At 41.1% G+C, this 22,480-nt stretch overlaps 1 protein-coding gene across 1 annotated transcript; it reads right to left on the bottom strand.

Moving 5' to 3' along the window:
• Positions 1-17,510: 17,510 nt before the first annotated feature.
• LOC138882868 (uncharacterized) lies at positions 17,511-17,819 on the bottom strand. The gene has a single exon (XM_070163505.1). It carries the CDS (start codon positions 17,817-17,819, stop codon positions 17,511-17,513), a length of 309 nt encoding a protein of 102 aa, XP_070019606.1.
• Positions 17,820-22,480: the final 4,661 nt, after the last annotated feature.

Below are 22,480 nucleotides of genomic sequence, written 5' to 3'. Positions count from 1 at the left end.
TCACGTCATATATTTGGCACTAGGCTGTATTTCACATCATTCCCAATTTCAATGTTAGATTTGTAATTTAGGATAATAAGTGCACACAAGAGCAATTAAAATTGTAGGCGAGGAGACTTCACATAGATTGCACAACATATGCAACTTCAATTTCAATTTAAAGTCCAAGCATTTCAATACATAATTCATATCCTTGCCCTTTCAAGTTATCAAGATAGCACGTTGATCATGTTGAGACACATCTTTCATGCATATACGGTTACAACCTCAATTCATGTTAAATAACAAGCAATGCAACAACTCAGCTTTAATCTTACTATACTCACACAAACACCGATGAAGCTCGATTTCTAAAAGACGGGGTTTTAGCCATACATACATTGTTTAAGCTTTCCTTAATTCCTACAAAATTCTGGGACTCTTAGTACCTCAATCTATAGTATAAGAATTACAAATCGAACCAAGAATTAGTGACATGGTTAAGATTTTAGCTCGTTCAGGTATACTATCAAGCACCAAGTGTGCATGGTGATCTTAGGTCCCTTTTTTGAAAGAGATTCCCCAATGTTATACTTCAATTGTTGTCTCTTTAATTCTCATCCTCCCCATACCCCATTATCTCTTATGCATGCAAGATTATTAGCCATATTTCCCAAGAACTCAATTGTTAATCACTTATTTTAAATAGAAAGTTCAAAATTACAGATTATGGAACAAATTCTTACCTTTTTAGGGTGAAGACCTAGCAACTCTCTTGACAATCTTCAAGATTTTGGGGTAAGAGTTGTGTGGGGATTAGATGAAGGTCACTCCATCTCTCTCTAGAACTCCTTTTCTCACTCTATCTTCAGTTAAATAACATAGAGAAGGTCATACGGGGTGTTTTTAATGGGATGTGGTCGGGTTTTAAAAATTAGAAAATAGGAGTCCCAACTCAGATCTGCGATCGCATATGCGATCGCATATCTGACATGCGGCCCGCAAAATGGCCCGCAAAAATGGTCCCAAAAATTGAACACACTGCCTTGGTATGTGACAAGAATGCGGTCTACATACCTGTTCTACGGTCGCATAATGCACCGCAGAACTGCCTCTTGCAAAAATCCCAAGGGGATTATGCGACGACTATACGACCCGCATATCGAGTATACGACCGCATAATTGGCCGCATAGGTAACCTCAAAATTACCTATCACACTACTTGTTTCTGCAGTGACTATGCGGTCTGCATAACTGTTATGCGACCGCATTCTAGACCACATAATTGCACTTTTCTGGAAAACATTGATCCTTGACTTTTTAGTGTGTTGATCAGTCCAAAGGGTCCGAACCGATTTTTTTTTTGCAAATTTCTAACACATATTTCTAACTTGGCACTACGAGCTTTGGGTTTTGAGTGGAAATTTTCACGGGGCCTCACATCCTCCCCCACTTAAGATTATCCGTCCTCGAATGAGGATCAAGGTTCTCTTATTAGCAATCTCTATGCAACCTTCTGCTTTTTACAACCTAAACATACTATTAGTCTCCAAATTGGCTAACTCCCTGAATTTCCGAAAATTTCGCTAGAGTTCCCTTTGTATCTGGGCCTTATCCACCTGTTAGAGATCCCCAGAAACAAATCCTAACAGCAGGTACACATTCCATAGGCATAACATAACTCGTACAATACTAACCATGGCCACATATGCAACATATATATATATATAACCAAAATAGGATAGTTTTACATAGATTAATTCAAAAGGTAATAGTTCATAGGAGCTAAATGCATAAAAAGCTATTACATGACTATTCAAACAGCTGCGAGTACTTCTTTTTCATTTCATCCTCGGCTTCCTAAGTGGCTTCCTCAACTTGCTGGTTTTGCCATAACAATTTCACGGAGGCAATCTCCTTATTTCTTCCGAACTTGCCTATCAAGAATGGCAATTGGAACTTCTTCATACGACAATTCTTCATTAACCTCAATAGTTTCAACTGGCACAATAGTAAATGGATCTCCTACTACCTTTTTCAACATAGACACATGGAAGATCGGATGTACCAATGACATCTCGGGTGGTAGCTCAAGCTTGTATGCTACCTGACCAATCCTCTGAATGATTCTGTACGGTCCGACATACCTCGGACTTAATTTCCCTTTTTTTCCAAATCGCATGATACCTTTCATAGGGGAAACCTTCAAGAATACCCAATCATCTTCCTTGAATTCCAAATCCTTGCGACGTATATCCGAATAAGACTTTTGGCAATTCTGGGTAGTTTTCAACCTTTCCTTAATAACCTTGACTTTCTCCATGGCCTGGTGCACAAGGTCCAGCCCTATCAGATCAGCTTCTCCGACCTCGAACCACCCAATGGGAGGCCTACATATTCTACCATACAATGCCTCAATAGTGCCATCTGGATACTAGCGTGGAAGCTATTGTTGTAAGCAAACTCTATAAGTGGCAAATGATCATCCCAGCTACCTTTGAAATCAAGGGTACAAGCACGCAACATGTCCTCAAGTGTCTGAATAGTCTGCTCTGCTTGCCCGTCAGTCTGGGGGTGAAAAGCCATGCTAGATTTACCTGCATGCCTAAACCTTGCTGAAATTTCTTCCAAAAGATTGCCGTGAACTGAGCCCCTCGATCTGAAATGATGGGACTGGAGTACCATGCAACCTGACTATTTTCTTGATATATAACTGAGCATACTGTTCCGCTGTGTCGGTTGACTTGACTGGGAAGAAGTGTGCTAATTTCGTGAGCCGATCCACGATCACCCAAATTGAGTCGAACTTGCGCGGAGTGCACGGTAACCCTACCACAAAATCCATGTTAATCATCTCCCATTTCCACATTGGAATTTCTATGCTTTGAGCCAATCCTTCGGGCCTTTGATGTTCGGCCTTCACTTGCTGACAATTCGGACATTTTTCCACAAAGTCTGCCACATCCTTCTTCATGTTATTCCACCAATAAATTTCCTTGAGATCATGATACATTTTCGTAGAACCTGGGTGTATGGAATACCTAGAAGTGTGAGCTTCTGCCATGATCCTTCCCCGAAGATCGTCAATATCAGGAACACATAGGCGGTCTTGGTATCGTAGGATACCATCATCCATGCCAAGGAAAAAAGCTGTGGTCTTGTGTTTGTGAATCCCCTCTTTCAGTTGTGCTAACAATGAATCATTGAATTGTTTTTCTTTCACTTCTGCCACAAGCGATGATTCAGCCCTATTCTACACAATTACCCCTCCTTCATTAGAGTTCTCAAGGAGAACTCCCAAACTAGCTAACTGGTAAACCTCCCTGGCTAATGGCCTCTAATATGCCTACAAATGAGCCAAACTTCCCATAGATTTTCGCTAAGAGCGTCTGCCACAACATTAGCCCTTCCCGGGTGATAGAGAATATCAATTTCATAGTCCTTGAGTAACTCTAGCCATCTTCTTTGACTTAGATTCAACTCCTTCTGCTTGAAAATATATTGAAGGCTCTTATGATCCGTAAACACATCCACATGGACCCTATACAAATACTGTCGCCAAATCTTTAGCGCAAACACTACTGCTGCCAGCTCTAAGTCATGGGTTGGATAGTTCTTCTCGTGATTCTTGAGTTGCCTAGAAGCATATGCTATAACCTTGCCGTGTTGCATTAACACACACTCGAGCCCGACGCTTGAAGCATCACAATACACCACAAATCCCTCTATACCCTCTGGTAGTGCTAATACTGGTGTTGTTGTCAACCTTGATTTTAATTCTTGAAAACTCCTCTCACAAGCATCAGACTATTGGAATTTAACTTCTTTCTGCGTCAATTTAGTCAATAGATAGGCAAGAGTAGAAAACCCCTCCACAAATCTACTGTAGTACCCAGCCAAACCCAAGAACTGCGAATCTCCGTTGGAGTGGTAGGCCTAGGACAATTCTTCACTGCTGCAATCTTTTGAGGATCAACCATAATTCCTTCCCCAGAAATGACATGACCTAAGATCGCGACAGATTTAAGCCAAAATTCGCATTTTGAAAATCTTGCATACAATTGATGTTGCTAAAGAGTCTGCAAAACTTCCCTGAGATGGTCAACATGGTCCTCCCGACTTCGGGAATATACAAGAATATCGTCAATGAACACTATCACAAAGGAGTCTAGAAAAGTCTTGAAGACTCGATTCATAAGATCCATGAAAGCTACCAGGGCATTTGTTAGCCCAAAGGACATCACCATAAATTCAAAGTGCCCATACCGAGTTTTGAAAGCCGTTTTTGGAATATCCTGCTCTCTTATCTTCAATTGATGATACCCGGACCACAAGTCAATCTTTGAGAAACACGCAGCACCTTGCAATTGATCAAACAAGTCATCTATTCTTGGTAGAGGGTATTTATTTTTGATTGTGACTTTGTTGAGTTGCCGGTAGTCAATACACATCCGCAGAGACCCATCCTTCTTTCTTACAAACAAGACCGGTGTGCCCCACGGTGATACACTCGGCCAGATAAAACCCTTTTCTAGCAAATCCTTCAATTGTTCCTTTAGCTCTTTTAGTTCTACCGGTGCCATTCTGTAAGGTGGAACTGATATAGGCTGCGTGCCTGGCATCACATCGATCCCAAAATCAATCTCCCTGTCTGGTGGAATCCCAGGGAGCTCATCTAGAAAAACATTTGAAAATTCATTCACAATTGGTACAGACTCAAGGCTAAGCACCTCGGTATTGGTGTCCATAACCTGAACTAAATGATAGATACACCCCTTCTTGATCATCTTCGCAGCCTTAAGGTAGGAAATAAACCAACCTCTAGGCACTACATTATCTTCCTCCCATTCAATAACGGGCTCATTAGGAAATTCAAGCCTCATAGTTCTAGTCCGACAATCAAGTTTGGAAAAGCATGAATAAAACCAACCCATTCCCATTATCACATCGAAATCGACCATCCCCAATTCAACAAGATCCGCCGTGGTATCCCTACCACGTACCGTGACAACAAAACATCTATAAACTCGAGAAGTTGTAATAGACTCACCAACCGGAGTAGACACCGAAAATGGTTCATGAAACTGATCTGGTTCTATCCCGAATTCCATTGCAACAAAAGGGGTAACATAGGACAAGGTGGAACCGGGGTCAATAAGTGCATACACATCATGAGATTGAACAGTCAGAATACCTATAACAACATCTAGGGAAGCCTCTGTAGTCCGACGTCCCCTTATAGCATAAAACCGGTTGGGTCCTCCTGAACTCTGCGCACCACCCCTAGCTGTACCACGCCCTACGGGTGCTGGGGAGGGGGCTGAAGATGTAGCAGCTGCTGGACTGGATGACTGAGTTGTGCCCCTACCTGCTCCCTGGCGGGATACACGACAATGTCTCTGAATATGACCCCTCATCCCACATCCATAGCATATAAGTAACTCCAGATAGCAAGTCCTTGAGTGCATCTTCCCGCACCTGGGGCACGGCGACCTTTGTTTCTGCTGGAACCTCTCTTCTGACTGACCCCGCTGATGGGATCCCCTATTTCCCTGACTGGGCCTGAAACAACTCCACCGCTGCTGGCTGGGCCCTGATGGCGGTGCACTGGCTGAAGACTGTGCAACAGACTGGGAAGGCCCTGATGATCCTCCCCTGAAAGTTAATCTTCCCCCACCTAGTGACTCTCCCATGTTGCCCGTAGACCGGACCTTGCTGTTACCCTCTCTCTCCATTTTGTTCTTCAATTTATGGTTCTATGTGGCCTGAGCAAATGCTACCATCTTCCCATAATTCATGTCAGAATTCAATGCAGCCATGGAAGCCTCATTAATAGTCAAAGAATTAAGGCCCTGAACAAACCGACGCACCCTGGCCTCCATTGTGTGCAACATATGAATGGCATACTTGGACAAGCGAGCAAACTCCATGTGGTACTCCCACACACTTCTGTTACCTTGCTTCAAATTTTCAAACTCTACTGCACGGGCTGCCCTTGTCTCAGCGGGCAGGAAATGATCTGTACAGGTATCTGCAAACTCGCTCCACCTTGCCGGAGGGCGCCACTCCTCTCGGGAATCTTCTCACAACTCAAACCATGAATAGCCACCCCTTTTAGACGGTAGGCGGCCAACTCTACTCCCTCCGTCTCAGTTGCACGCATAACCCTGAGGGTCTTGTGCATCTCATCAATGAAATCCTTAGGGTCATCTTCTGGATTGGCACCTGAAAATACTGGAGGGTCTAACTGAAGAAATCTGTTCACCCTAGAACTAGTAGAATCCCCTTGCTGGCTGGATGAACTGGGCACAACATTTGACCTCTGGGCTTGAGAGACTACTAGCTGGGTCAACATCTGAATAGCTCCCCTAATATCCCCATCAAAAATACCAGAACCGGAAACTGGGGCTGGAGGCGGGACAGAGGTATCAACGGGAGGGATAGTGGTACTATCCACAGGTGTAGGAACTGGGGTAGTCTACTCTGGAATAGAAGAATCAGGCAGAGTGATGGCAGGGCGGCTACCCTCACCCACAATATCAAGCAGTGAATCATCAGCCATTCCTAAAGTGGCATTAGCATTGGCTTCGTGGCTCTCGCTTTCTTCTTAGGTTCCATTTACTGAAAGATAGAACAATGCACTAATTAGAGAGGGAACAGTTTCACCGCACGATCCAGAATATCAAAGAAGGGTGTTATTCATAAATGCCCAAGTAGCCTCCAACTTATAGATGTGGTACTACACACCGATAAGGACTCTACTAGACACGGCTCCGAGACATCCTAGGACACTTTAAAACCTTAGGCTCTAATACTAAGTTTGTCACGCCCCAACCTCGGGAGGCGCGACCGGCGCTCAATCGAGTAAACCCAACTGAGCAAGCCTTATCAAACACTTCCTACCCAACTCGATACGAATAAGGAAACCATGCTTTTATTCATTTATTTAGACGAGGAAAGATAGTGCATTCTACAATGTTAGTTTATTTTAAATCACAACATTAAACTGTCGATAAGTTCCAAGATTCCATACAAATACACTTTAGAAAAGCGAGAATTAGAATTACATCATAGTTCGTAGACCCATCCAACACCCGTATATAACCCACACATATGTATACGGAGCCTCTAAGGATGTAAAAGACAAGTATGAAAATGCCGGCAATAAGGCCCCGGCTATACCTCAAAAGTATAAGTCTACAACAAAAGATGTGCAATATAACCCCTAGAAGGAGAAGGGGCTCACCAAGACTTCGAGAAGAAGGTACTCCGCTACGCGCGATTCACACTATCTGCAATGGAGCCACCTATATTTAATTAAAAATGTAGCGCCCCCGGGAAAAGGGACGTTAGTACCATGGAATAGTATTAGTATGTATAACTAAGCACCATCTAGTTAGAAATAACTTTCATACCAAATATAAAGAAAGCACAAGTATAACTCAATAGCTTTAAACGATCCCAACATTATTAATGTAGAAGAATCATGCAATTTTTCACATTATGTTTCCGTAGCCTTTAGTTTGGGGCATTTCTTACTGTTCCTCCTTGTTCGCTATACCACCGCTAGCTTGAGCAGAGTCCGATCTCGACCCGATCGGCTAGGTTGCCTCATTTGATACATATACTTCAATCATAATCTCACTTCCCTTTTTATCCGGGGTTCAATATCAACATATTACCACCATGTGTGCGGCATGGCGTCCGATCTCGGCCCGATCGGCTAGGCCGCCTTACCAAGGCGTTTCCCTTTTCTCCATCAATCATCTCAATTCAATCTCTGTTTCACATATATCATTCCGTAGGCACTTGGGGCCACAACTATCACGTCATATATTTGGCACTAGGCCATATTTCACATCATTCCCAATTTCTATGGTAGATTTGTAATTTAGGATAATAAGTGCACACAAGAGCAATTAAAATTGTAGGCATAGAGGAGACTTCACATAGATGGCACAACATATGCAACTTCATTTTCAATTTAAAGTCCAAGCATTTCAGTACATAATTCATATCCTTGCCCTTTTCAAGTTATCAAGATAGCACGTTGATCATGTTGAGACACATCTTTCACGCATATGCGATTACAACCTCAATTCATGTAAAATAAAAAGCAATGCAACAATTCAGCTTTAATCTTACCATACTCAGACAAACGCCGATGAAGCTCGATTTCTAAAAAGACGGGATTTTAGCCATACATACCTTGTTTAAGCTTTCCTTAATTCTTACAAAATTCTGGGACTCTTAGCACCTCAATCTATAGTATAAGAATTACAAATTGAACCTAGAATTAGTGACATGGTTAAGATTTAGCTCGTTCAGGTATACTATCAAGCACCAAGTGTGCATGGTAATCTTAGGTCCCTTTTTGAAAGAGTTTCCTTCAGTGTTATACTTCAATTGTTGTCTCTTTAATTCTCATCCTCCCCATACCCCATTATCTCTTATGCATGCAAGATTATTAGCCATATTTCCCACGAACTCAATTGTTAATCACTTATTTTAAATAGAAAATTTAAAATTACAGATTATGGAACAAGTTCTTACCTTTTTAGGATGAAGACCTAGCAATTCTCTTGACAATCTTCAAGATTTTGGGGTAAGAGTTGGGTGGGGATTAGATGAAGGTCACTCCCTTTCTCTCTAGAACTCCTTTTCTCACTCTATCTTCAGTAAAAATAACATAGAGAAGGTCGGACGGGGTGTTTTTAATGGGATGGGGTCGGGTTTTAAAAATTTGAAAATAGGAGCCCCGACTCAGATCTGCAATCGGATATGGGATCACATATCTAACATGCGGCCCGCAAAATGGACCACAAAAATGGTCCCAAAAATTGAACACACTGCCCGGGTATGCGACAAGAATATGGTCCGCATACCTGTTCTGCGGTCGTATAATGCACCGCAGAACTGCCCTTTACAAAAAACCCAAGGGATTATGCGACGACTATGCGGCCCGCATATCGAGTATGCGACCGCATAATTGGCCGCATAGTTGACCTCAAAATTACCTATCACACTGCTTGATTCTGCAGCGACTATGCGGTCTGTATAGCTGTTATGCGACCGCATTCTGGACCACAGAATCACACTTTTCTAGAAAACATTGATCCTTGACTTTTTAGTGCATAGATTAGTCCAAAGGGTCCGAACACACTTTTCTAACACATATTTCTAACTTGGCACTATGAGCTTCGGGTTTTGAGTGAAAATTTTCACGGGGCCTCACACACAAGTTCTTCGATATCATCAAACTCGGAGAAAGGATTGAGGAAGGTATCAAAAGCGGGATGGTGACAAATTTTGAGGCACTAAAGGCCACGAACAAAGCATTACAATCAGGCAGCATATCAAAGAAAGGAGAAATGGGGGCAGTAATGGTGGCTCAAGGCCCAAAATCTCCGCTCACATACCAAACACCTCCTCCCACATACCAACCCTCATCTCCCAGATATTCTCAATCTGCCACCACCTATCATACTTATAACACCCAGCCAACCTACTATCATTCACCTCCAACTCGTCCAAATTACCAGAAACCCCGACCTAACTTTGATCGCAAACCACCCAGATAATACACTGCTATTGCTAAACCCATCGACTAGCTGTACGAAAGGTTGAAGGCCGCCGGTTATGTCGTCCCTATTCCTGCTGTGGCAATTGATTGATAGCAAAATTATACAGGCAAAGGAAGATGCACCCAACGTCCACAACAATCCTCTCCCGGATCATCGGGGTTTGTACGTGCCCCCTTTTTTCCCTCCGCTGAGAGAGAAATCCAGGTTCCGACGTTCATGGGGGGTAATAACTCATTTTCTTTTGGGAATTGGGTATTTGAAAAGTCGCCACCTAACGGATTATGGTGCATTAGGGCACCTAGAGTAATTAACTCTTAAACTAGGTTGCATTACCAGAGATTTAGGGTAAGGGCTCGAAATAACCTTGAGGGGAAGGTATTATGCACCCCTCTTGGTCCACAACGGTGGGTCCCGACCGAACTTATACTCATGAATCAGTCCTTTTAACAAATAAATAGTTTAAACACATACTTGTAAATAAAGGCATGTTTTTGGTATTTTTGAGCACATGTAAGTAATGAAACAAAACGAAAGACTTGAACAAGTGGCACATGTATAAAGGAAAGTAAGATTTATTTAAATAACAAGAATTGGGAAAGATAGGTCCTAGGTTGGTTAGCCTACAGGATCACCCAACACAATGCCCGATATTCACTCCTCAATAAGGGGCTACATGTGACATTAGCGCGTAGTCATCATATCCTTACTACCCAATTCCTTCCCCTTGGTCATAACCTAAAGCGTTCTAGCAACCTTGAAAACGTCCTATGCGTTCACTACCCGTCCCTTCCATGTGGCCCTGGAGGTATTTAGGACCTCTAATTTAGGTAGTTCTAGAACTTCCTAAGGTTTTAAAGGATAAAAGTCTAGGCATCAATCAAAAACAATTAGGGCTGCATTTATAGAGAACAAATTACAGGCTCACAGTCACCTCCACAAATATAACAAGTAAGTGCACGTCTTCAAACAACTGTTTCAAGTATTTAATAAAACTTAGAACATGATATCTAGGTGAGCAGGAAGTATACAACATGAATTAGAACCAAGTGGCAAAGACCTATTAGTTTGCCTACTGGTTTTAGACCTGAGAATGTGAGCAATTTGAAATAACAAAGCACATTTTTATAGTTGCAGAATTTTAATTGCCCTAGAGGCTTGCCTAAACTTATAACAGTGACGTCCTAAAAACATGGTATCTATATTGATTAGAAATGTAGTAAAACAGTAAAATGATTTTTAAACGACAACTTGAGATCCTAGCAGTATTAGTTAAGGCAGCGTTTGAAAACTTATTAAGGAAACAGACAGATTAATTAAACCAATTCAGAGTGAACAAACATGAGTTATACTGATTTATCTAATTAAACTGGTTTTAAGTTCTATAGGCATGATTTCTATTAGAGATGATTTTAACCCTATAGGCATGATCTCTATTATTAAAAGCTGACTTCTGAACTTATAAGCATGGTCTCTAATATTGTGGAAGTTAAGCAAACATAGCAAATATAGTAGATTTAACACAACCCTATAGGCATGATCTCTATCAAAGCCATTCAGATCCTATAGGCATAGTTTCTAATATTGTGAAAGTAAAGTAAACATAGCAAATATATTAACACAACCCTATAGGCATGATATCTACCCGATTTACCCAATATATATATATATATATAACCACCCACCCTTTTCACTAATCACCCCAATGTTGTTTACAATAATTATTACAGATGAATGAATTAAAAATAGAAAATTACAGAAATTAATATATTGGGAGCCTGCAGTAGGCCCATATGATTTCCAAGCTTCCAGTAGCCTCAAATGCCAAAGTTCCATAACCGATATCATGTCTAGGTGTGTCAGAGTTCCCTAAGGACCTCAAGGATCCTGGGTAGTGCTCATACCTAGACATTTTCTCAAACAATAACTAATTTAGGTGCAGTGTGGAGAGGCCAACTTTGACAAGCCAGAGTTCAGAGAGATCTCAAGGATCTCAAGGTAGTACACATGTCAAAGGGGCAGAACCTAGTATTCTAAGAGTAAAGTGAGAGTGCATGATGACTTTGAAAGAGTTTGCTAAACAATAGAAATAAGTTCTTCGTAATAGAAAGAATTTTATGAAAATCAGAACATAGTTAGAGTAGGAATAGTTTGAGAGAACATGAAGAACATTTTAAAAAAATCAGAAAGCAAGTCAAAGAACACACAGTTTCAGCACAGACCTCACACAAGGGAAAGGGGTAGGGGGGACACCTAGAATGCACCTTAGTGATGGCAATCAAATACACAGATTGTACCTGCAAAATTAAGTTGAGAACACATAGATTTTAGACATAAATAGGATCTCATTAGTGAAATAGAACAAAATGGACTTAGATAACCAAACTAGGCAAACACTTCATGAAACATTCAAGGTTTTAGAAATTCTGGTAATATACAGAACATGAAGAATTTGGTCATGCTGGGTGAAATCATAAACACATAATGCAACTTGGGACATGTTAGCGAACCAATTATTTAAAGCAGGATTGACAATGCTAAACAGTATAATAGCTATAGCCTTTGAAAGAATAAGCTTAAACATGATTTTGTGATACAGTAATCTAGGCATGCTGATTGCATATTAAGTAGAATAGCACATAGAACTAGAAATCACAAATTAATGAACTGCAACAACAAAGAAAAGACACAGTTTGGAATGTGAATTGAATCAGAACATACCAGTTAAGGAGAGAATACAGAGTACAGAGCAGAGATGGTGCAAATGACCATCCTTGGCCTACAACCGACTAGACTAATAAGAATTGCAAGGAACAGAAGAGAATAGAGGACTTTTGAGAGTGTGAGAGTGTAGATGAGCTAGTGTTCGTTGTCCAGAAAAAAATAAGAGGGGGTTTATATAGTAATCAAAAGCATAACAAATAAGGTAAGAGATCAATTAAGTAGCAAATCAGGGAAGTCACATATAAATCAACAAGTCCTTCCCTTAATCAAGGGACAATCAAATCAACGGTAAAAACATGCTAGTATTTAAGGAAAAGAATCAAGTAAGGTTTGGGTATAGAGTAGGTAATTAGGGGTAGATGAACAGAAGTTTTAATTAAGGAAATAAATTAGTAAGAATCAGCAAAACACAAACAAGGCAAGGGAAAATTAATTAAGGCAGGTAATTCAATCAAATCGAGTAAAGAGGTAAGAATCGAAAGTTTAAGGGGAAGTGTTCAAATTAAACCAGGAAATAAGGAATTCAGAATAATCAAGGGTTCAATCAAAGAGAAAGTCATAAAAGAGTCAGCAATTTTAGCATATAAAGTAAGGCAAGACATGAATAGTCAGAAATCGACACATAACTTTAACAAAACAAAAAGTTAAACGACATTGATTCAAGGAGAAAGATACAGGTCTTAACATGAATGGTTAGGATGAACACAAACATATAGAATCAGTGAAAGGGTTGAACTAAGAAATTCAGTAGAAGCATATTAGGACAAGAAAATCACGAGAAATCACAAGAACCTAAAGCAAGAACAGAATCAGATGTACCAGTACTTAGAAACCAAACGAAGAACCCCAGAAAATTAGGGCTTTCAGTACAAGTGAGCTAGGGTTGTAGAAGACTTACAAAATCAGTCGAAACATATGAGAATCAGAAGATTAAACATAAAAAATCTTCAAACATTTTGTAAAAAGAAATTTCGTAAACCCTAGTTTAGAAAAAGATGAAAAATCAATTGAAAATTATAAGATTCTTGTAAAGAACCGCAAGGTTGTTGTAAAACTCACATGAAACAAGTCCAAATCATCTCAGATCTGCACAAATCTAAGAGGTTCAGAAAAAGAAATTAGGGTTTCGAAGAGAACCATACAGAGGTGAAGAAACATGCTTAGAAACCCATAGATCGTAGTCAATATAGGACGATCTTACTCGGAATCACACTGGAATGGCCTGAAATAGGCGAGAAAGGAACCGTAGATGCAAGTCAACTAGCCCTAGTCCCTTGAGGGCCTTGGAGATGGCAAGAGTAACGTGAGGGAGGCCATTGGAGGCCTGGGGGGCAGTGGGAGATCATCGTAGACAACCATGTATGAGGGTTAGTGAGGTTTGATTAGGTTTAGGTTTGAGAGCGTTTGAGAGCAGAGAGGGGTTTTAGGGCGGCGGGTAGTGTAGAATGGTAGGGTTTGGGGGGTCTTTTGGGTTTATTTTAGGAATGCTCATTCGTGGCCGTTGATCTTTATGATCAACGGCCTAGATTAAATGGTATTGGGGCCGAGTTGGGTCTTCAGGATTTGGGATGGGTAATTTAATTGGGGATTGGGTTGGTAATTGGGTTAAATTGGGGCTAAAATTGAAAATAAAATATGCTAGATTTTAAGTAGCCATTTTAATACTATATAATTTATAAAAAATAATAAATGATTTCTAAAAAAATACTTTCATGTATTAAAATGATTTAAAATAGTTTAATATTTTAAAAATATAAAAGATCATCTTATGCATCAATAATGTAATTATGCATTAGTAGGGCTTTTATTGCAAATATATGCAATTTAGCCAAAAAATATAAATGCAATTATAAAAAATGCGCTAAAAATATTTAAACAATATTTTGGCATAAATAAAGAATTTAGATGACTAAATCACCACAAAAATAATTTAAAGGATAATTATTGGAAATTTTATAAATAAAAAAGAGAAGAAATAAATCAATTTGGAGAATTTAAAAACTATAGAAAAATTATAAAAATGTTTATGCATGCTTATAACTGAATATGTAATATTTTGAAAGTATATATATGCATTAAAAATATATGAAGAAAAATTGAGTATCACCAGCTGCCTCTCTTTACCGGAGAAGGATGACAGAGTTTTCGGGTAAAGAAATGATGGCCAATTTTGATCGGACGGGATGTTTTGAAAGACAGAGGCTGGACTATGGTACTGAGTTGCCTACATATCCCCAGTTTTACAAGAATCAGGCCATGTGTAGTTCTGGATTCATTGGCACAATATACCGATGAAGTCACTGCAAGAACGGACACAGGATGCAAGAGCGGCTATGGTGAATGGTTAAGGTTTGAGATAGTTGAAGGAACTGGAGCTAGGTCACTCCTGCTAGAATAAAGGTTGCTTTCTGGTCACCTGCAGATGAAAAGATGCTGCCGACATATATTTGTACGAAAATTTAAACATGATGCAGATTCCCTTTGGACCATGAAGGTTGTCTTTGGACGGTTAAAGATGACGTCCTGGGTTATGAATTTTTAGTGAGGGATTTGCAGGCAATGAAATGTTGTTCTCGGGCCATGCAGATGGTGCCTCCGAACCATGACGCCTTTGAATAATGGTATGTAAATTTGAGGGATCCTCAAGCCATGACATGGTGTCTTCCGGCTATGAGGATGATGCCTTTTAGACTATGTCGCCTTTGGATAGATTGGCGATATTTCAGCCCATGAGATGCAATAATATGATGTTAACAAGACAAGACTTAATCTTGTAAAATGAAGGGTAGAGCTTAGATCGATATAAAAGAAAATAGATAGTACTAGAAATAGAGCAATATTTGTGCAAAGAGGGACATTGCTTAGTCCCATGCAAATGCAGAGGAAGGGATTAGCCTCATGCAGATGTAGAGGCAAGGATTAGCCTTATACAAGAATGGAGGCAAGGATTAAACTCATGCAGATGTGGAGGCAGTGATTAGCCTCATGCAGATGTGGAGGCAGTGATTAGCCTCATGCAGATATGGAGGTAGGGATTAGCCTCATACAAATATGGAGGTAGGGATTAGCCTCATGTAGATAGGGAAGCAGGGATTAGCCTCATGCAAGTAGGGAGGCATGGATTAGCCTTATGCAAATATGGAAACAGGGATTGGCCTCATGCAGATAGGGAGGTAGGGATTAGCCTCATGCAAATAGGGAGGCAGGTATTAGCCTCATGCAAATATGGAGGCAGTGATGCAAATATGGAGGCATGGATTAGCCTCATGCAAATATGGAGGCAAGGATTAGCCTCATGCAAATATGGAGGCAGGGATTAGCCTCATGCAAATATGGAGGCAGGGATTAGCCTCGTGCAAATGTGGAGGCAGGGATTAGCCTCATGCAAATATGGAGGCAGTGATTAGCCTCATGCAGAGAGCAAGTAGCAAATAAGAGTAGTATATATCTTAGCTGGAGATATATTCGATGTCTGATGTCCTGATTGATAGCGAATTTGCCTTGTGTATACATATCTGCGAATGCTATTGTTACGTCAAACGTGCCTGCATTCAAAGAAAAATTGTAAGTTTCGTGAGGGGAGGTTGGTTCGTGTTTCTATCTGCTGGCCTTGCTTTGCTTCGTTCTGGAGGACTTTTTGAGTTCCCTTGGGTAACACCTGACTGCTACGGAAATAAAGTTTCGAAAAATATGCAATCATTGATAAAAATAGAGTCATTTTAGAAACATATTGATATATTAAGTAATTTTAGATGAACTAGTAGCTGTAACACGTTTTAAAAACACTGCAGCTTTCTTATGTAGGAATTTTAAGGGTCCTCCTCAAAATTCTGCCCCAATTTGGTAGATGATCTTTTGACCATTTACGGATAATAGGCCTAGCTGCACCTTCTTTGAAATTTTGAGAATCCTTCTCAAAATTCTACCCCAGTTTCTTACCCGATTTCTGACCGTCTGACACATGTTGGCATTGGCTGGACTTGCTCCGGAATTTTGTGGGTCCTCCTCAAAATTCTGCCCCAGTTTCTAATCTTGGGAAGAAATGGAAATTTTATTATGATATGACCGAACCCATAAGGCTGCCTACGTATCCCCTCTTAAACGGGAATCAGGTTAAGCGTAGTTCAATTATATCAGATGAGGAAATGTAAATAATCTAAGCATAGTATCTCTTGACTGCGTATGAATTGATTGGTTTTGGCCAGATTTCTCCATCCATCTCTACAAGTATGGGTGTTCCTCCTGTCAGCACCCTGTGAACCATATAAGAACCTTGCCAGTTTGGGAGAGAATTTCCCTTTGGCTTCATCTTGATGTGGGAAGATCTTCTTTAGCACCAATTGTCCTGGTGCAAATTGCCTTGGTTTGACCCTTTTGTTGATAGCTCTGGACATTCTGCTCTAATAAAGTTGTCCGTGACACACTGCGTTCATCCTCTTTCCATATATGAGGGCCAATTGTTCATAGAGGCTCCTTATCTATTCTACATCGCTGAGTTCAACTTCTTGTATGATTCTTAAAGAAGGAATCTCTACCTCAGCTGGGATGACAGCCTCGGTACCATAAACCAACATGTAGAGAGTAGCCCCAGTTGATGTGTGAACTGTGGTGCGGTATCCCTACAAAGTGAAAGGTAGTTTCTCATGCCATTGTTTGTGATTTTCTACCATCTTGCTTAGTATCTTCTTGTTGTTTTTGTTGGCGGCTTCTACGGCTCCATTCATCTGAGGCCTGTAGGCTGTGGAATTCTTGTGCTTGATTTTGAAAGCTTCACACATAGCTTTCTTCAGATCACTGTTGAGATTGGTGGCGTTATCAGTAACAATGGACTCGGGAACTTCGAATCGGCAAAAAATACGAACTTTGACAAAATCTACGACGACTTTCTTGGTCACAGCTTTGTAAGATGCAGCCTCTACCCATTTTGTGAAGTAATCAATAGCTACTAGAATAAACTTGTGTCCGTTTGAAGCAATGGGCTCAATCGGACCAATAACATCCATTCCCCAGGCAGCGAATGGCCAAGGTGAGCTTGTTGCATTGAGCTCGTTTGGCGGCACTTTTATCATATCGGCATGCAACTGGCATTGAAAGCATTTGTGGACATACTGGATGCAATCTGTTTCTATGGTCATCCAAAAGTAACCAGCCCTAAGTATCTTCTTAGCCAAGACAAAATCATTCATGTGCGGGCCACAGGTCCCGACATGTACGTCCTTGAGCAGTTTAGACATGTACGTCCTTGAGCAGTTTAGAAGCTTCTTTTGCATCAACATATCTTAGCAATCCCAAATCAGAAGTTCTTCTATACAGATTTCCTCCACCGTGGAAGAAGTGATTGGACAATCTCCGGAGTGTGCATTTCTGAGTGTGATTTGCATGCTCCGAATATTCTCCCTTCGACAAATACTCCTTGATGTCATGGAACCAAGGCTTTCCATTTGTTTCTTCTTCAACATAAGCACAATATTCCTGCTGATTATGGATCCTCACTGGAATGAGATCAATATAATTCTTATATGGATGTTGTATCATAGATGACAAGGTGGCCAATGCATCAGCAAACTCATTCTAAATTCTGGGCACATGTCGGAATTCTATCTTCGTGAACCTCTTTCTCAATTCCTGCATATGGTGAGATATGGCAATATCTTGGAATTCCTCGTGGCCTACTCTCCTTGTACTTGGTGCACAAGCAAATCTGAATCACCGATTACCAACAGCTCCTGAATGTTCATGTCGATAGCCATGTTGAGCCCTAGTATACAGGCTTCATACTTTACCATATTGTTGGTATAGGGAAATCTGTGTTTAGCAAATACCGGATAATGTTGACACGTTTCTGATACCAAAACTCCTCCAATGCCCACTCCTTTGAAATTTGCAGCTCCATCAAAGAACATCCTCCAACCGTCGTATGCTTCGGTAATGTCTTCCCCTACGAATGACACTTCTTTATCAGGAAAGTATGTTTTCAAGGGTTCATATGCTCCTCCCACCGGATTTTCAGCGAGATGATCTGCCAATGCTTGTCATTTGACCACCTTTTGAGTTATGTAGACGATATCAAACTTACTTAACAATATCTGCAACTTGGCTAACTTCCCAGTCGGTATGGGTTTCTTAAATATGTACTTCAGAGGGTCCATCCTGGATATGAGGTATGTAGTGTAGGCATAGAAGTGATGCCTCAATTTCAGAGTCGTCCAGGTCAAAGCACAACAAGTGTGTTCCAGCAAAGAGTACCGCGCTTCATAAGATGTGAAATTCTTACTCAAGTAATGAATGACTTGCTCCTTTTTTCTTGTCTCGTCATGTTGTCCCAGAACACATCTGAAGGCTCCATCTAATACAGATAGATAGAGTATCAAAGGCCTCCCAGCTCTGGAGGGACCAAAACTGGTGGTGTGGATAGGTACTCCTTAATCCTGTCGAAGGCTTTCTGACAATCCTCGATCCAACTTGTCTCGGCATATTTTCTCAGCATCTTGAAGATAGGTTCACATATGACTGTGGAAGGTGCTATGAAGCGACTGATATAGTTGAGACATCCCAGGAAGCTCATCACGTACTTTTTGCTCATAGGTGGCGGTAACTCCTAAATAGCCTTGAGTTTAGACGGATCTAACTCAAACCCTTGACGGCTGATGATGAATCCCAATAACTTTCCTGTGGGAACCCCGAATGCACACTTTGCGGGGTTCAACTTCAGATTGTACCTCCATAATCTGTCAAAGAACTTTCTCAGGTGTGCTATGTGATCTATGGCCCTCTTGGATTTTATAGTGACGTCGTCCACATACACCTCTATTTCCTTGTGTATCATATCATGGAAGATAGTTGTCATGGCTCTCATGTAGGTAGCCCCAGCATTCTTTAGACCAAATGGCATCATTTTGTAGTAGTATATCCCCATGGTGTAATAAAAGCTGTTTTCTCCGCATCTTCTTCGTCTATCTAGATCTGGTGATAACCCGCGAAGCAATCTACAAATATTGGAGTTCATGCTTGGCACAGTTATCAATCAGGATGTGTATATTTGGAAGTGGAAAGTCATCTTTGGGACTCGCTCTGTTTAAGTCCCGATAGTCAACACATACTCTGACTTTCCCATCTTTCTTCAAAACTGGCACAATGTTAGCTAACCAGGTTGGGTACTCCATAACCCTGAGAACTTTGGCTTTGATCTGCTTGGTAACTTCCTCCTTGATTTTCAAGCTAATATATGGTTTGAACTTTCGGCGTTTCTGCTTTACTGGCTGACACATGGGATTAGTAGGTAACTTGTGATTCACTATAGACGTGCTCAAACCGGTCATGTCATCATATGACCATGCAAAAATGTCCTCATATTCTTTTAGGAAATGGATGTACTCTTCCTTCTCTGTTGGTGACAAGTGAATGCTGATGCAAGTGTCCTTGATGGTCTCGACGTCCCCCATATTTACTGCTTCGGTTTCGTCAAGATTGGACTTAGGCTTATTCTCAAAGTTTTCAATCTCCTGACAATTTCCTCGGGTATTTTATCCACTTCATCTGAGTCGATAATCTCATGTTGCGTTGCCTCATTACATATCACAATCACCGGTTAATCAGGAAAAGTAATAATAACATTGTAGAAAGAAAAAGTGTAAAAATAGTAATGAATAATAAAGAGCAAATGCATTTGATTAAAACCGAAAAATCATCCAGACATGTACGACTCGATGAATCGAGCATTTATTTTGAAACAAGTAAATCTTAAAATAAAATTACTGGAAATCTTAAATGCCTAGAATGGCTATAGAAGTATAATCTACCAAGCTACCCAGGGACTCGGCGGGCTCGAGATGGTGCGACGGTCCATTTTCTGAGAACAGATCCCTTCTTTACGGTCTGAATAGTGAGGCCTTCTTCCTCCTCCTTCTCAATTATGGCATTGCAGTCCATGTCTTTATCCTCCAAGAACATATTCTTCAACCCAGCTAATGCTTCCTCTTCTACAATCTCCCATATTGTATTAGCTTGGTGAAAAGCTTGATCTAAACGTGGCATGGGTTGCTCGAGAGGGTAATACGGTCCGTGCCATGGAGGCGACCAATCATTGTATTCTTGCCATGTGTAATGATATCTGAGCCCAAAGGTAGTGCCATGACCCTTCAGCCGTATTGGTTTTGTGATACCTTGGAGATTCTTCCCCAACCCTTTACCGGGCTCATACCCAGACCATGCCAATATGCTTTCTATTTTACTGCTCCACCATTTGTCCTTCTCGACATCATTGACACGTTCAATGTGATGATAGGTTTCCCTCCTAGCCTTCTTCTATACCCAATAGCCCGAATGGTTTGACTAGTGTAAATGGGGTTACTCCCATCTCCGTGAATGATCACCTCCTGACAATTCCATTCGAATTTCATGGCCTGATATAGTGTGGAAGGCATGTCTCCAGCGGAATGGATCCATGGTCGGCCCAACAGAAGATTATACGAGGCAGGTATGTCGAGCACCTGAAACTCGATGTCGAACCAAGTTGGCCCCATCTGCAAGCAAATGTTGATTTCCCCGATTGTGGCCTTTGAGACCCATCGAAAACTTTCACATTCATGCTTCCTACTCGTATTTCATGAAAACCTTTGTCCACCCTTTTTAGAGTGTCCAACGGACAAATATTGAGGCTTGAACCTTCGTCAACCAAGACCCTGGCAATGCATTTGTCTTCAAATTGCACTGTAATATGCAATGCTCGGTTGTGATTCAACCCCTCAGGTGGTAGCTCATCTTCATGGAATATGATCTTATGACTTTCCAGTACTTTCCCTACCATATTGGCCATTTCTCCACCGGTGATGTTATTGGGTACATAAGCCTCGCTCAACACCTTCATTAAAGCATTCTTATGTGTCTCTAAATTTTGCAATAGTGACAGGATTGATATTTGAGCTGGGGTTTTGTTCAGATGGTCAACGACGTAATACTCCTTTGCTTGTACTTTCCTTCATATGTCATTTGGCCCTATCTCAATAGCAGGCTTCCTGGTAGTGGCATCATTACTTGGTCCTCCCAAGTGTTCAGGTGTATAGACTCTTCCAGTCCTAGTCATCCCTTGTGCAGTATCAGATTCTTCCATCTTTGCCTTCCCTTTTCGCCGAGCTTTGGCAATGTAATCCCTGGGTATTGCTTTTGAGTCGAAGGGAGGTGTGGTTGATACTGTCACTGTGAAAAGTGTGACCACTTCTACTTCAAATGGAGTGGGGGTGTCCGCAAGTGGAGCCACCTCTACCTCAAATTGAATCGTTGCAGCTACCTCAACCTCGATTGGTGACTGAGTCTATACCATAATAGGAGTAAGTGTGATCGCAACTTTAAAGTTATTGCATTCTCGAATAAGCCCAATCGACCCCTCAGGGTCCCATTCTCTGTTTGTCTCTATCACATGTACTCCACCACCTCTATGATGAGGGAGGGGGTTGTTGCGGACATTAGGTGCATCTTCCTTGGCCTGTATGACCTTGTTGTCGATTAGCATCTTGATTTTATCCTTCAATGTTCGGCACTCATCAGTGGTGTGCCCCTTGATACCAGAATGGTACGCACAAGTTTTGTTTGGATTGACCCATTAGGGTGGATTCTCTAATACCACAGCGGGAACATGAGTGACATAACCCGCGGCTTTCAACCTCTCATACAACTGGTCGATAGGTTCAGCAATGGCGGTGTATTGTCTAGGTGGCTTGCGGTCAAAGTTGGGTCTTTGGTCTTGGATAATTTTGGCGAGTCTGTGGTGACGGGAAATGAGACGGTTGGGAGTTATAGGTGTGATGGATAGTGGTTGGTTGGGAATATCTGGGAGTTGAGGGTTGATATGTGGGCCGTGGTGCTTGGTATGTGGGTGGCGGTGTTTGATATGTGGGTGGAGGTGTTTGATAGGTAAGTGGAGATTTCGGGCCCTGAGCCACTATTACTGCCCCAACATCTCTCTTCTTTGATATGCTACCTGATTGTAATGCCTTATTTATGGCATGTAGTGCCTCAAAATTTGTTACTATCCTACTCTTGATTCCTTCTTCAATTATTTCTCCAAGTTTGATGATATTAGAAAATTTGTTATTTTTGATAACCATCAACCTTTCATAATATTGCAGATCCTATGCTCTGACGAAGATCTTGTTCATTTGTTCCTCATCTAAAGATGGCCTGACCTTGGCCGCTTCCAA

Source organism: Nicotiana sylvestris, chromosome 12 (genome assembly GCF_000393655.2).
Source record: "Nicotiana sylvestris chromosome 12, ASM39365v2, whole genome shotgun sequence".
In the NCBI taxonomy this organism is placed as follows: Eukaryota; Viridiplantae; Streptophyta; class Magnoliopsida; order Solanales; family Solanaceae; genus Nicotiana; species Nicotiana sylvestris.
The sequence above is the reverse complement of the archived record's forward strand: the minus strand, read 5'-3'. Positions and strand labels throughout refer to the sequence as shown.

Excerpts from the sequence above, each read along its gene's own strand:
- LOC138882868 (XM_070163505.1), bottom strand. The coding sequence starts at position 17,819 with ATGATACAACATCCATATAAGAATTATATTGATCTCATTCCAGTGAGG.